Below are 16001 nucleotides of genomic sequence, written 5' to 3' on the forward strand. Positions count from 1 at the left end.
GGGCAGCAACAGAGTGAGACTCCAGAAAACCTTAAGGCAATGTGAAAATTGATCTCCAAACCTAAAACTGTGTCAGGCAGTTAAGTAATGCAATTTCTGAAAACATCAAAAATTTTCCTTGCTTCCAATTTTCACTGTACATTTCCCCTCTCTCTGAACATTTCAGCAGTGCTCTATCAGGAAATTCAATCATAAATATTCCTGAATCTCTTTAGGTCCCTTGTCTACCCTCCTTTCTGATCCTGCAGTCCTTTCTACTTCCCCCTCACTGCTACCAACTTCTGAAAACTTGACTAAAACTATGGAAGCAAGAGGCCTAGAAACAGAAATCATCCCAAGGTTAGAATTAAGGTTAAACAGCACCATATTTGGTCACCAATAAGTGAGTTTTTCCTAGTTGATTATTTTTTTAATCTTAAACTACTGCATTCTTTTGGGAAAAAAGCATCAATATCCACTTGTATCATAAACATTTATATTTTAGTTAGTAAGAAACACTACTATAAAAAGTGCTTAAAAACTGAACTTTTCTGTATGATTAGGAATTATCCAAAAGCATGTTTCACCTAACTTTTCTTAAATCCATTCATTGTGATAGCAAATATCAGATCACTGAGCTTTAGAAAATTACTTGGGAATATGTTTAGATTCAAGGCACATTTCTGAGTATCAACTACACGTCATATACTATTCCATCTTGTTGACAGATTTAGAAAATTTTTTAATTTTTATGTAGTTACAAAGTGCTTTTATCTAAAATGCTCTATTTTTTCCTATTTCAGGAAATTATCTTCTATTTAAATAATCACTCTATGCAAAAAAACTAATTTCCACTCAAAGTTTGCTGATTAATTAGTGGTATCAAAATAAGTTACCAAAAATAAGGAAAACTCTAAATTAACTAACATTAGAAAAAGCTAAATTCTACTTGAGTTAATTTTAAATAAATGCAATTATAAATTAAGAGGCCCACTATGTAGTTAAATTTGCATATATGCATGTATGTGTATACAAATATAAATACTACATATATGTGTACAGATATATTTGTAAAATTCTACATTATACCAGTTTAAATATTTATACAGAGAGCCAATGCTAAGAAAACAGAATTAAATACAATATCTTGTTCACAGATTTTTGTGACAGCTTTAAAATGAGATACAATACAGAATTCACATGGCATTTGTTTTCAAAAATTCTATTTCTCAACTGAGCATTTTCTTTAAATATTACAAGAGAGCCCCCTATTGACCAAAACTCTAGGCAGTTCTGCAGAATCAGTTAATTACCACTCACATACTTCCAACATGTACATAATGACAGTAGCTGTATCCAATACATAATGCTTAAAAAGCTTTAAGGGGTAAGGAGGAAGTTATCAAGTTATCTGATATGTGTTATTAATTAAACAAATGAAAAGGAGATACAAACATTTGGATGTACATGGTTTATTACAATTAGAAATAGTTACCATTTAAGTACTTCTTACGTGTCAGATATTGCACTAAATGTTTTATATATATCGTCTCATTTAAAACAATCACCTTAATCCTTTTGCATATTAGGTAGCATGTTAATTCTTAGTTTTTTTGTTAAAAATCTCTCTGCTACAAAAAATAGGATTTCTATGGAAAAATTACTTTGGGAGTTGATAAAACCATATAATTTAAATAAAGATATCCTTATTAAGATACTGTAAACCTGTATAACTTTATCATTCCTTTTGTTCAAAGTTGTTAAAGTCATAAGATTTAAATTACCAATCTCGCTTTTTTTTTTTTGCTAGAAGTGAATTATTCTTACCACGGACAGTGATGATCCATTCTCCTCACACAGTGGCCGCAGCGGCTGCAGTGATGGGAACGCTTTGGTCTCATCAAATTACACTTGTTACATAATTCCCAGAACTCCCTTTCTAGAGAAGAAAATTAAAATCCATTTAATGAAGGCAAGTAGGTAATGCAGACATTTAGCAACAATTGTTTAGAAGATTTTATGGGAATCTAAGAGATTTTTCTTATTCTAAGCCTTCAGTGTAAACGTGTTTGCCATAAATGTTGCTGTTCTATTCTATATATGTCTTATTTTGTATGTTCCTAATTTAAAAGACTATAAAAATAAAACACTATTAATAATGTGTTTGTATTCTGGGTATACTGTGAGAATGTAAATAAAATCCAATGACAAAACCCTGAAGCCCAACCAAATTATTATACTAAAACAATTTTATTTAAACAAATTGATTTCTATAAATTTTATTTTTAAAGGCTCTAAAGAAGAAATAATGCTGACCCTGGTTTCAGTTGATTAGTAAGCTGAAATCAATCCTATAAACTCATTTGAAAAACAGAGATAGCACACCCCTCCACATACACTTTCCTTAAATCATTTAATTTTTTAAAATATCAGTAATTCATTTAAGAATATGTATGGGACAGGTTAGATAAGGATATCATATGGGTTTGGGAGGTTGTCAGAAAAAATGTTGTAAGATGACTACTATTTTTAATGAAAATAAAGGAGGTTCTTTACAAAACACCCAACTACCACCAAGTAGCAATTCCCACTAATCTGTGGTGAAAGAGCACACAATTGAGTTACGTGCTAAAAGCACAAAGTTTACATAAGAGAAAAGGCTTTTGTTTCCATTAAAAATTGTCCTAATCAGATCCATGAAAACTATGGAAGACTCAGCAATCTAGAAAAGACAATTGCCTTATTATACAAAAATGTATCTTTTAAACATGTTGGAAAGGAATTTTACTTTTACAAAATTCTTTTAATTTTCATCTTCTGTGTTGATACTATCCCATAACCTCATTAAAAGTATGGCCATAATAAGATTAACCTAACTCCTACATTCAGAGTAAGTATTAGCATATGAAGAATGGGACCCTAGCACACAGTAGGTAGTCACTAAATGCTTGCCGATGTATGAAACGTCTAAAAATCAAAAAATGAAAGAGTCTAAATAAAATAAAAGATAATAGTAGATGGTATTCAATTTTCTAAAAAGATTCTCTATTTGAACTCCATTATTTTAGTTTAATGGTCAGGAACAACATCAACATGTTGGACTTTCACACAGTGAAGCGTTGGGAAAATACTCCCACTATGGATATCTCTGAAGAAACAAAATATGAATAAAACCTATATCAAATTAATTGTTCCAATAATATGAAAACTGAGAAATTCTTTCTTACACTTGAAATCTCGTTGTAAAAGAAAATCCTTTTTCATTTATTTTAATGAAAATAAATGTGAGAGCAACCATATTAAAGCTTAATTTACATACAGTTAAACTAGTATTATTTACCTGCAAGTGTAATCAAAACTTACTTAATATGTAGCATATTACAATGTCACAAACATATCATATCCCACTCCCCCACTTACTCAATGCTCCCAAACATTCCAGTGTTAAAACTTTGAATTTACACACTGCAAGGAATATAGACATAAAGGAGGCTCTCCACAATGAGCCAATTTTCATTAAAAGGCAGTATGCAAACTTTGTTTTTATCAGCCCCCTCAAAACATAAACATGGTATGTTCATTATTGGTAATTTCTGAGAAATCAACATATAATATCGTACAGAATAAATTCTTCACTTTATATCTAAAATGTATCCTCAGAAAAGAGAGCACTTGGTTATAGTCAGAGAAAGCCTCTAATTTTGCAATCTAGACCACAGATAAAAACTACAGTCTGCAGGCAAATCCAGTCTACCCCCTGTTTCTGTATGAACCATTATGAGCTAAGAATAATTTTTACAATTTTAAATTATTGAAAATAATGTGTGACATGTAAAAATCATATGAATTTCAAATTTCTGTGTCCATAAACAAAGTTTAATGTGCCCATCACTTACATATCATCTACGGCTGCTTTTGTGTTTCAATGGCAGAGCTGAGTAGTTGTGACAGAGACTATACGGCCCATAAAGCTGAAAATATTTACTACAGGTCTTAAGAAGAATTTATTTGCTAATTTGCTAATCTATGGTCTGGACCATAAACTAATTTAAAGAAAGAACTTCAGTCATTCCTTTGATAACATGAAGATACCATGTAAGTATCTAAATTGAGAAATACCTGTAAAAACTCAGTTTCACAAACCTATACGAATACGTACATCCCTATATGTTTAAGGAACAAAAGAGAAATCACTATTGTAAAAAAATCTAGGAATTTAATTGATCATCTAGAAGGTGTTTTTGCCTTATGTAGCAAGAAAAAAAAAACCAGCCATTTTAACATAACCTACATATCTCTAAAGTCTTTCTTGGTCATTTCCCTTTCCTCCCTTTACTCATGCTCACACAGGATCTTGGTGATTGATACATTCTGATATCTGATGATTTTTGTGCTATTCATGTAATGATATAAAATAAAAGCCTATGAGAAAAAGAATTCAACTGAAAATTTATGATAGCTGTAGAAATATTAACAGCTAACAGATACATTTTTAAGGGACAGAGAAATCAAAATATAAAGCATAATGAAAAAAAGTGAGTAAGCAGCATCATTTTGTTTACCCTGGATATTTATTAATGCTGTAAATGGTCGAATGAATATAATGCAATGCTTAGTTTGGTTTTGCTTAACCCTCAGAAAGGAAGGAATCACACTCTACTTGAGTCTTTTAAAAGATTCACATTTTAAGGGGTCTTCTCCCAATTAATCTATTTAAAATCCAAAGTAATGCTTTGAGGAGAAAAAAAAATTACCTAAATCAACATAAAGTTTGAGTCATAACAGAGATTCCCTGACAAGAATCAGTTGTCAATGTAGGAAATAAGTGTCAATAAGTCTCTCAAAGATCACATTTAAAAAGCAATATAAGAGGGAGGATAAAACCAAAACTATGCATGAATACATGACCCTGATCACTGAGTACAGGCATCCTTATAGCTTGGGGTAAATTTTCCAAGAGACTGCATCAAAACATGATGCATTTTTTTCAACTTCAAAGAATTTCCTCTGGAACGCTATGACAAAAAAATGGCTCTAGTAATGACAAAAACACTGACGTTGAACATGCAAGTGAAAACCTTGATTAAAATGTTCTAAAGTTGATTACAGTGATGGTTACACAACTGTGGGTATACTAAAACGCACAGAATTGTACACTCTAACTGGGTAAATTATATGGAATGTAAATTATACTCAATAAAACATTTTTAAACATAGTTAAGAGCCTGAATGAAATTTCACAAAATATGAAAGTGATAAAAATATTTCTAACTCGAGGTGCTTATATTTTATGTTTTTTAATTTCAAATACACATGTGAGTAATTTAAATAATATAAACAAAGTTGTGATATTTCATTTGACGGTTTCATCTACATGCTTGAAAGCTTATAAAGTCAAATTCTGGGAATCTTTTCATGGGAAAATGGAACATTTCCTTATATTCAAATTGCCTCATATATTTAGGGGTCACATGTATATTAAAATCATTGTTTTAAAAAAGCAGAAAAGCATGGAAAATATTTCAGAGTAATTCAATTTAAAAAACAGTTAAAATCACCAAAGTATTAGGGCTTTAAGTTTCCTTTTCTGAAGAATTAAATGAAATTGTTCAACCTTCAAATATTCCTAAATAAATGTCACTATTCTATAGTTTCAACTCTCTAGGCATTTAATATTATTTTTCAGTGTTAAAATTTTGTATTTTTTTTTTTACTAAATTAAAATCATATTTACAAAAGAATCAGGTAACCAGCACAAAAAGTACATAATGACTTAAATTTTCCCTAGATTCAAAATAAAAAGCTAAAATTATCAATCGGTATATAGATCCATGGTAACAAGATGATGGAAACAAGGTTCTAAGTCTCTGGGCTGGGTCTCACATCAACAACCAGCTGTTTAATCCAGGAAGGACAATCTGTTCTCCTGACTACCTACCTCATACAATTATCACAAGGATCATGTAATATGTGATATCTGAAGATTTTGGAGAAACAGTAAAATATGATAAGTAAGTGTATTTTTGTCAATGGAGTGAATGGGAAGTTTTTTGGACTCAGGGAAGAAAAACAGGTCACATGTCAACTGAAACAAGATATAATGCAGATATCCAAACAGCAAGATGCCAGGGTGTCGTATATCACTACAGTCTAGACATTAAAGACAACATTGTTGTTACATGTGGACTCAATTAGGTCTAAAGATATAATTTTTGTGGTACATACAATATTCTTAATATTTTAAATTAGTTTCTAGGATCTTTGTTTTTATCACAAATTTTTTCATAAAAATTGGGACTCCCTCTGTTCTCTTTACGATTTTAAGAGCTAATAATCTAGCTGCATGATAATTCTGCTATACCTGAGTAGAGACTACTACTTTCAGATAAGGTATGAAATTTTTAATATGAAATACTTCCTACCTGGCCCCTCTCATTGATTTTCAGTGTCTGGAACATGTAGGCATTTCATTCTTTCACCACTGCAAACTAAAGAGTTCATCAGAAACGGGTCTTCAAGTTAGAAAATACCCGTTTCTTTGATTTTCATGGGCCACTGGATTTTAAAATTGAAGTAGATAACACATGTATACAATATTTTAGAGAGGTTTTGGCTAAGCCAGGTGGGAAGAAAAGTGATTCTATACAGATTGCAGAGTGCCACCCTCCCCACCTGTCCCACTGCAAAACACATATACATACACCAACTTCTAATGACAGTCCTACTGACGCTATACATTAATAAAAACTAATATTTAATGTAGTGTTCAAAAACTTCTACAGCAATATAAACATCAGTGTAATATTCCCATTTAATCTCTGAATTTTCAAAGCCAGCTAAGCCTCTAAATGATGGGTCTCAAAAAGCAACTATCAGAATTCAGAGAAGGCTTCATAAGTAACCTGTCACTTAATCTAATTTCATAAGAAATTACTTCACTGGTTCCCAAACTTTGCTACACATTAGAATCACCTGAGATCTTTCAAAAATATTGATACTTGGTTCTTATGCCCCAGATATTCTAAATTTAACTAAATGGGGTATGACCTGGACACTTAGGTTTTTTGAAGTTCCCCAGGTAGTTCTAATATGCAGCAAGTTGGAAGCTACTAACTTACTATAAAAAGTATTTTGGTTCTTTAATGTACTACACAGACGTACACATTTCTTACTAAAAGAAAGTTCAGAGAGTTCTCAAAGCTTATATAGCAAACAATCAAAAAGTGAGCCTCAGGAATGAAGATAAATAAGGCTGTACTATATATACCCAGTAAGTAATACAACAAGCAATACATTTTTAATTCATTTTTTACATCTGAATAGTTATTATGCAAGAGTAATCAAAAATCACCTTCAACTGAAACTAGAATCCTTGCCAATTTTTTCATTAATTGTTAGAACTTGGAAGAATACAGACAATAGTATCCTTAATACTACAAATATCTATTCTAAGCAATATTGTGTTTATAATATGACATAAGTGTCACCATCAAGAAAATTCCTTTATAAAATTAAAATATAACTTCTCAGATAATCATTTATCAATCAACAAATATGTACTGAACATCTTAAATGACAGAGGCTCTCTGGACACGAGGGCTATAACAGTGAGTAAATGAAGAAAACAAAAACAAAAAAAACTACACTCTCACAGAGCTTATGGAGATCTAGAATGGGAGGAGGAAGACAAACAAATAAACAAGTAAACTGAAAAGAAAGCCAAAAGATGGATGTGGTATAACCACAGGGGTACAGGGGGAACAGGGTTGCAATTTTAAGTAGAGAAGTTTGGAAAAGACACATACAAGCAAATAAAGTGGTGTTAGATGACATATATAACCAATGTATATTAAAAGCAATAAAATATGTAAATAAAGACAATAATTCTGGAATCAGCAAAACTGATAAATGCAGAGTACCATACCTCCATGTGGGATCTTGGGGTTCTCAGGGAGTCTTCCTGGATCAGTTATTGAGGCCCTCACTAAGGCAACCAGACAGAATATGGCAATGCCATAGAATACTTTAAAATAAATTAATTAAATAAATTAGTTCACTTACCCTTCAAAACATTTTATCAACAATCATATTTAAAGTTTAAAATGTATATTTTAATAAACACTATCAGGAGAATTCATTTTCTAAAGATTAAAAAATAAATTAATTGATTTCACTCACCAAATAATACTGCCAAGAGGACTATCTTAAATAGTCCTAATTTTAATTATTATTACTAATTTTAATTATTATTTTGCATGATAACATAAACTTTTTATAAATCAGATTCTTTAATAACACAGACTTATGTAGGCTCACTTTTAATTACTACATGTTCTATATTTGAAAGGATCAAAACACCATTTTAAATTCTACAATTAAACTTCTTCATTAACTAATTGGTTATCTTCAATATTACTCTGAATTAGTGTTGTTCATCTGTTTCTTTTGATGGATCTTCAAATAATTAATTTGATAATGAAGACTTAGAAACTTTTAAATTTTAAAATTAATAGCAAAAATAATAAGGGAAAATAGACATGGCCACCATAATCCCACATTTTTAAATAATAGGAATAGAGGAATTCTGCTGGGGGGATAAAAAGCAATACACTGTACATGTAAAAGGAAACAGTCTGAGTGCTCAATCCAGGACTGACTGCATAGTACTGGTAAGTTTTATCATTTGTATAACAGACTGAATTTCCCACAGTTCGTGTGAGGTCAAAATGAGGTAATGTACATGAAAATTGTAACTGCCATGTACATGCAAAATATATAATTTCAATTTGATTATTTTAATCATAAGCAAGCCATCACCAATTGGCTAATAACCATCCAGAGTTCAAAGTGTTATCATAACAGACTTCATCATCAATATTTTCCTTATCATGAAATTCTCACTTCTCAGTAATGTATACTATTCTCTATTTTTAAAAAGTCAACATTTGTAATTAAGTACAAAACTGCAATATTAAAAATACACATAGACATATAAGTTATCATTACTGTGTCAGTTTTCTATTTTTAACAAAATGGTCTTTACATACTTTCCAGTTAAATATGGAGATATCACTTTTATCTAATTACAAATCTATAAAGGCCATTATTTTTCTAAGTCCATAAATTTGTAAATAACTGAATACTGACAGCACTGCTAAAATATTAAATATATTAAAAGGATGGTTATCATAGTGGCACTACACTCCAAAAACATTTACAATGAGAAAAATAATTATACAAGAAAATAAAGATCTAGAAACTTACTTATTATTAATACGCCTGGAATATGTCCTTCTTCATAGTGAGGAAAGAGGACAATTTTGGGAATTATAACAATATTGTACAACCAAACAAAGACAATCAAACCCATGCAGCACCAACCATGTGGGTCAACAACAAAGTGAATCCGGAGACCCATTTTGCAATCTTACAACTGCCTGCTAACCCACAAGAAAGGATGATCCTAAGGAGAAGGAACAAAGAAAACAATTACTTACATAGAAATATCTGACTAAAAACTGTATTTCTGGCAACTCTTATAAAATGACATTAAGTTTTCTTTGCATATTTGATATTTTCTTCATATAGCTGATATGTTTATTGATATTTCTTTGTATATATATTTTTACAGTAAATATTTGGGAAAACAGAGAAGTTTCAAGATATTCAAATTTTATCATAAGTTTCAAATAATTTCAGTGTTTCATTATGAATTGCTATCACGGGTATAAACTGGAATCATCTACTGAATTTAAAACACAAGTTTGTCCTTAACCCAGTCCACTAAAAGATTAGGTACAAAAATTTTTAGCAGCTTTAATCACACCAGTCAAAATAGTGGTTATCTTGTAGTGACGGGGGTATATATTAACTGAAAAGGAACATGAGAGAACCTTTGAGGGGTTGGAAAATGTTCCATATTTTGACCCCAGTGGTACTTTATGGGTATATACATATGTAAACATTTACTGAGCTATATACTTCCGATTTGTGGACTTTAAACTACAATACGACATTTTAAAGTATTTGGAAAAATTAGAATAAAAAGTGAAAAGTAATTACAAATCGTGAAAAATATTAAAATTCATAGAATGAAGCCCAACAAATCTCATTATGATCAATTCAAGAAGACTCCTGTTTAAATAAAGCTGTTTTTAGCTGAGAGTTAACAATATGCCAACGGATCTCTCAATGAGACACTTAAAAAGTTAAGATACTTATATATACAGGGTACCAAAACAGTGACTTAAAATACATCCATACTTTGGTAGATATAACTTCCAAGGCTTAAATAATAAATTGCTGTATAAGGTCTAGGGGGCACCTTTTACATAAAATATAATGGTATAATAATAAACTAGGACAATGGTTCTCTAGCCTGTAAGAAAACCGAAAATACCTTGAGAGCTTTTGAAAAATACATGTCCCCAGACCCCATTCTACATCTACTGAATCGTGATTCTTCATAAAGCTCAAAAAACAATAAAATATAAAATGCTCTGCAAGAGTCTGGTAACAGCTGACTGGTTTCTAGGAACCACTGACCCATGTGTTTCACTAACACTTCAACGTTACCACAATGAGTAGAAGGTACTTAGTTCAACAAATATTCACTGAGCCTCCACTATATACCCATCACTTCCAGACACTGCAGATACAATGAAGAAGACATGGTCTTTGCTTAAAGGAACAGTCAAAGACGAAAAAGAATCAGAAAAAAGTTTTAATGTGGTAAGTTCCAGATTTGCGGACAAAAGGTTAGTAAGGGCACAGAAGATGGGACTAGTTTAATGAGGATTCTAGTAAGACTTCCTCTAAGAGGTGAAACCTGAGATCAGTCTTAGAAAGTTAGTAAAATTTATCCAAGCAGTAACAAGTGACAACAATACTGCAAACAGAAGGAAGAGCAAGAGGTATACAAGAGTAGAAATTGTGGGAGGTATTACAACCTCCCATCACAAATCATAAAGCTTTCTGTGAAGAGAAAGTGGTAAGAAACACGGGCCTGTATCATGAAGGACATAAAGATGCCATGTTAGAATGCTAAGACTGAATTCTTTGGCAATGGAAAGCTATTGATGCAGGGGATTAACAAGACAAAATGTGTACTATGAATAAATTATTGAAGCTCTGGTGTGAAGGATAAAATTAAAGACAGAGATAAGTTAGGCTAAGAAGAGACAAAAGCCAAAATTAGGTTTGCAGAAAGAATCAACTGTTAGACTCAAACCAGTGTGTCTTTTTGGTTGATTAGATATTAGGTGTTACAGAGGAAAGTGTCAAGGGTGACTCCCAGATTTTCAGCCTATATCCCAGTCTACCTCATTCTAAGAATAATTCATCACCAATTGAAAAGCCTCAGTGTACCATCCTTTGGATGCCTTGCCAATGTTCTTCAAAGCTATAAAGCTACTGAAACAAACAAAAAAAGAGATTAAGGAATACTTAATTTTAAAGGAATACCCCCATTTTCTCATCCCTAGATCCTGCAAATATTGGAGTAGCAGGAAAAAACAAAAACAAGAACCCAAATGCAATACCACCCAATGGTTTAAATCAGACACTTTCTAACTTGTGTATGAATTTTAAAACAGAAATAGTGCCTAGGTCACTAAAAAAGTGTCATTTATTTATCTTTTAATTTAAAAATCAAAAGACAGATCGGTATCATTAAAATGAATAAAGTCAGAGAGAATAAAGCATGCTATTTAATTTACTAAGAGTCATTTTATTAAAGGAATCTCAAATACAAATGGTAAGCTATCTACACAGCTGAAAAGAGAAACATTTAAGACAATGTTAATTTTTTAGTCTTGTCAATGGTAAAAGAAATGACAAGTGCTCTGTCTCGCAACATGTTCGATATTATTAATTTTATGTACCTTTCTTTCTTTTAATGTTTCAATTCTATTCAAGAATAAAAACAGAACACAAATTTCACTAAGTATATGAGAGTAACTTCATTACTTATTTCTAAATTTATTAACATTAGAAACAGAAAAGTACATGAGCCAGCAAAACAAGTAGCAAAATTATCAAATACTCATTTTCTAACTCTATTTTTATTCTCCTCTACTAGAAAATAACAATTTTTTCCTTATCACTAGAAGAAATCTCTCATTCTCTTCTACTAGAGAATAACAAATTTTTCCTTATCACTAGAAGAGATTTCTCACTCTCCTCTACTAGAGAATAACAAATTCTTCTTTATCACAAGAAGAGATCTCTCACAATAAAATATACTACATAGTGAAAAGTATAGTTTAAAATATGTTCATTCTTCCTGGATGTAAAGATACAGAGATGACAGTCTCTAAAAGAGCAAGCATCTGCAAGGAAAAGTGAGCAAAGGATAGAAAAATAAAACAACAAACAAATAAGATTAATATATTTTTTAAATACCTGATTGGTAAAACTTAGCGCCACATAGTCCTTTCAACTGGGTTGTAGAACACAAAACAGTGATCTTCCAAGAGCTCCTAATCAGATGACAAACCACAAATGCGTAACTGGAAGAGTTGCAAGATCACTCCACTCAATTAACATATACCAGGCGTGGCTTATGGCTGAAGAGAAACTATTACACATCGTGAGCAACAACCAAACTGAACACGGTGCTGTTACTCATTCTTAAGGACAGCATTCATAAAATACTTTCATTAGCAGGAGATTCAGACATACTAGTTTGTATATTAAATGGTGAGCTCATAACTCAAAACTCTGATTAAGTAACTAGTGGATATACTGGTACTTCAACATTTTTTAAGATTGCCATCTGGTAACTATAGTTGACTACAGTGACTAAATGATGTAAATTACCACATTAAATTATATTTAAAAACAAATATAATTTAACTCTAATAAACTAGACTCAGTAAATACTTATGATGTTCAATTTATTCCAATGGAATACCACTATTTTTTGCCTTTTCAGGCAACTGTATTTCACCACACATTCTCCTCAAGAAGAATATTCAAGTCAACGTGAAAATGACAGAAAACTATTATTGGACAGAAAACTATAACATCAAGATGTAGATTTTAGAAAATCATAACAATTAGCCAAATGATTACCAAGAAATCCATCCAAACATGTATGTCTACACTTACAGTTTTATATGACTCTTCACCTCAGCCCAAGTGGTCTCGTTACTGTTCAACCATATTCCATCACTCATTCCTCCTGTCTGAAATGTCCCTACCATTCTGCTTACTCCATCTAAATCTGACTCAGACTTCAAGGCCAATTTGAATCTCATTCTCCATTTGAAATTTTTCCTGGCATCTCAGTTCACAATGATTTGTCTTTTTCTTCTAAATTCATTAAAAGGAAAACTATTAGAATAGCAAGTGGTTTTATATTCTTGGAATAAGAAGGTCTTCACAATGAAGACCCATCGGCCATGTCTGTCCATATAAAAATTAACACATCTGAAGCCCAAAATACATGAAAAGCAAAGTTAAAAGACAAAGCATTCCTGGAAAAAATACTATAACACATGACCAGCAAGAGGCATATAATATAAATATATAAAAAAGCAATTCACAAAGGGAAAAAAATTCCAATGGCTAATCATTACTGATTAAGAAATGTTAAATAACAAGGGACATTTTTTATTATTGTATTGAAAAACTTAGGAAGATGATATCCAATATTGAGAGTGCACAGCAAAAAGGACACTCTCATATGTTACTGGTGAGCATAGAAACTGACACAAACATCTTGGGAGAGCAATTTGGCATTATGTATCAAAACGTAAAACCCTTTTACCCAGCAGTTTTATTTTAAGTATTACCTATAAAAGTACTCCTGAGACTGTATAAATACATACAAGGATGTACAAGGATACAGCACTTTCTATAATCAAAAATATGGCACAATCCAAATGTCCATGTAGAGAAAAGGGAATGATCAAACAAATTCTAATGTACCGATAGTGCAGACTATTTCCAAGCTATTGCAATTTTTTTTAAGGCAGAAAAGAAGGCAGATTTAGATCTGTATATAATTACCCACAACATACTGTTGAGTGAATAAAGCAAGTGATGTAGGCAAAATCCATTAGCCGTGGACAGGGAATAGATCTTAACCAGTGTTTCTGGAGAGAGACAGGGATAGGGAAGACTAGAAAGAGGCATGAGGGAACACTCTGTGGTGCTAATAAATATGTTTCTACTGATAATAGAGTCTGAGTTACAAAGGTCTATGAATTTGTCAAAACTCAGCAAATGTATACTTAAGATTGTTGGATGTCATGGTATGTAAATTTACCTTTAAGTAACTGTAAACCAATATTGAACTCTAGTTAGCAGTATGTATACTGAAGTATGTAGAGGGGAAGTATACTGATGTCTGCAATTTACTTTGAAATGAATCCCCAAAATTAATAACAACACAGACAGAAAGATAGATGAGTATGTGCTGAAATTTGGTAAAATTTAAGTGGCAGGTACTCAGATGTTACATAATCAAATTCTTTGAATATTTCTGTTTGAAATTTTTCAAAATGAAGTATTGGGGGAAGCAAGTTATAAAATAGGTTATATTACATTTTTGTTAGAAAAATATGCAATGTATATGCATAGGTAATTTCTGCAAAAGTGCAGAAAAAAGGCTACAAGAAAGTAGATCAGCCAAATTGTTATCAGTGGGCTGAGGGAGAAAGGAGTAGCGAGAAGGAAGGCTTTCAAATATTTGTGTGATCTTGTAAATTTATCAACAACCATGTACTTCTAAATTCTTTTCAATTAACTGAAAAATAAAGACAGCCTAAGAGACACTAAACTTACAAACAAAATGTTTAATTTAGACCTGTCTGTCACTATAAATTATCCTTATAGTAAATGCTTTTAAATTCTTGTTTTTAAAAATGAAGTGCAGAAGGACTCGCTGTAAAGCCATATAAGACTTAAGATTCGGAAAGATGTTTACAAAACTCATATTACTTAAAGATAATTTTTCTCTATGGAAAAAGTCTTATTTAAGAAAACAGGGTTAGTAAAAATTTAGTATGAAAACTTTTAAATAAACATAAAGTGACTACATTTGCTAACTGACAATTAAGTGCTTCTAAGCATAGGACTCCAAGGATATGATGGCACATAATTCAAAACTATATTACCATGTAAAATCAAAAGCAAACTTACCACTTGCAAATTCACTGAGATGTGCTGTAATTCTGGTACCTGCATTTAGAGATTTTCTCTTGATTCATTCCTTTTTTAAACTATATCCCACCAAATGGATCTCTCTTCAGTAACAGGTCTCCATGAGAACCTATTAATGGTTTAACAAATAATGATTTCTCACAAAGATTACAAATTATAAGCAACTAAATATTCTAATTGTGAAAATGCCAATTACAAACATCTTAAATTTAGAAATAAGAAAAAATAATTCAACTCCATTTGATTCTGTGCCTTCATATCCCATCCATCTCCTCAGAATATGCATCTGATTACCATTACATATGACAGTCTCTCTTAAATTCACCCACTTCCCATAAAATCAAATAATCATCATATGTCCAGTATCTGGGCTTCATCACACACTTCACTGACCACAAATCACAAAATAACAACAGATTCTGCTAGAAATATCTAATCACAATTCAGAAACAAAGATAAACAGCTTAATGCGGAAGTTTTAATTTAAAATGTTTTAAGAAAGTAATCCTCCTATAATGAAACCATTAAGAAAGTCAAACATAAAAGTCAGTTTCTACAATTCAAGCTTTAAAAAATAATACTGTAAAGTGTTGTATATAACATATACTGACTCATTATTTTATTAATTCAATCAACACTTCTTAACTACTATACATACTACGCTTTGACACAGGATATAGATGAAAAAGAGAGGCTCCATCTTCAGTGGAGACTAACTAGCAAACAGACAAGACCAGTAAGACAAGACAGAGGGCAAGGTGGAAAGACTGTATCTCATACGATAGGGATATTGGTTCATGGAATACAAAATGTATTTCTTACAGTAAATAGCCATCAGAAAAGATTCCTGAAGA

The 16001-nt window shown here is 31.4% G+C and overlaps 1 protein-coding gene across 6 annotated transcripts in view; it reads right to left on the reverse strand.

Moving 5' to 3' along the window:
- The window catches only part of ZDHHC21 (zDHHC palmitoyltransferase 21), a 66438-nt gene extending 51180 nt beyond the window's left edge, over window positions 1-15258 (reverse strand). For 3 of the 6 annotated variants that reach the window (XR_004744894.3, XM_035305961.3, XM_017973660.4), the window contains exons 1-5: window positions 15127-15258; window positions 12382-12458; window positions 9244-9442; window positions 7904-8002; window positions 1807-1918 (exon numbers count right to left, since the gene is read on the reverse strand). Coding sequence is in view for 5 of the 6 variants with exons in the window: in XM_035305961.3 (XP_035161852.1) it covers window positions 1807-1918; window positions 7904-8002; window positions 9244-9397 (365 nt within the window). In the remaining variant the exon portion in view is untranslated. Of the gene's footprint in view, window positions 1-1806; window positions 1919-7903; window positions 8003-9243; window positions 9443-12381; window positions 12489-15126 lie in introns of all 6 variants that reach the window. The other 3 variants (XM_017973654.4, XM_078369348.1, XM_078369338.1) reach the window with 2 other exon arrangements.
- Between the last annotated feature and the right edge of the window lie 743 nt (window positions 15259-16001).

This window comes from Callithrix jacchus, chromosome 1 (genome assembly GCF_049354715.1).
Source record: "Callithrix jacchus isolate 240 chromosome 1, calJac240_pri, whole genome shotgun sequence".
NCBI classification, from domain to species: domain Eukaryota; kingdom Metazoa; phylum Chordata; class Mammalia; order Primates; family Cebidae; genus Callithrix; species Callithrix jacchus.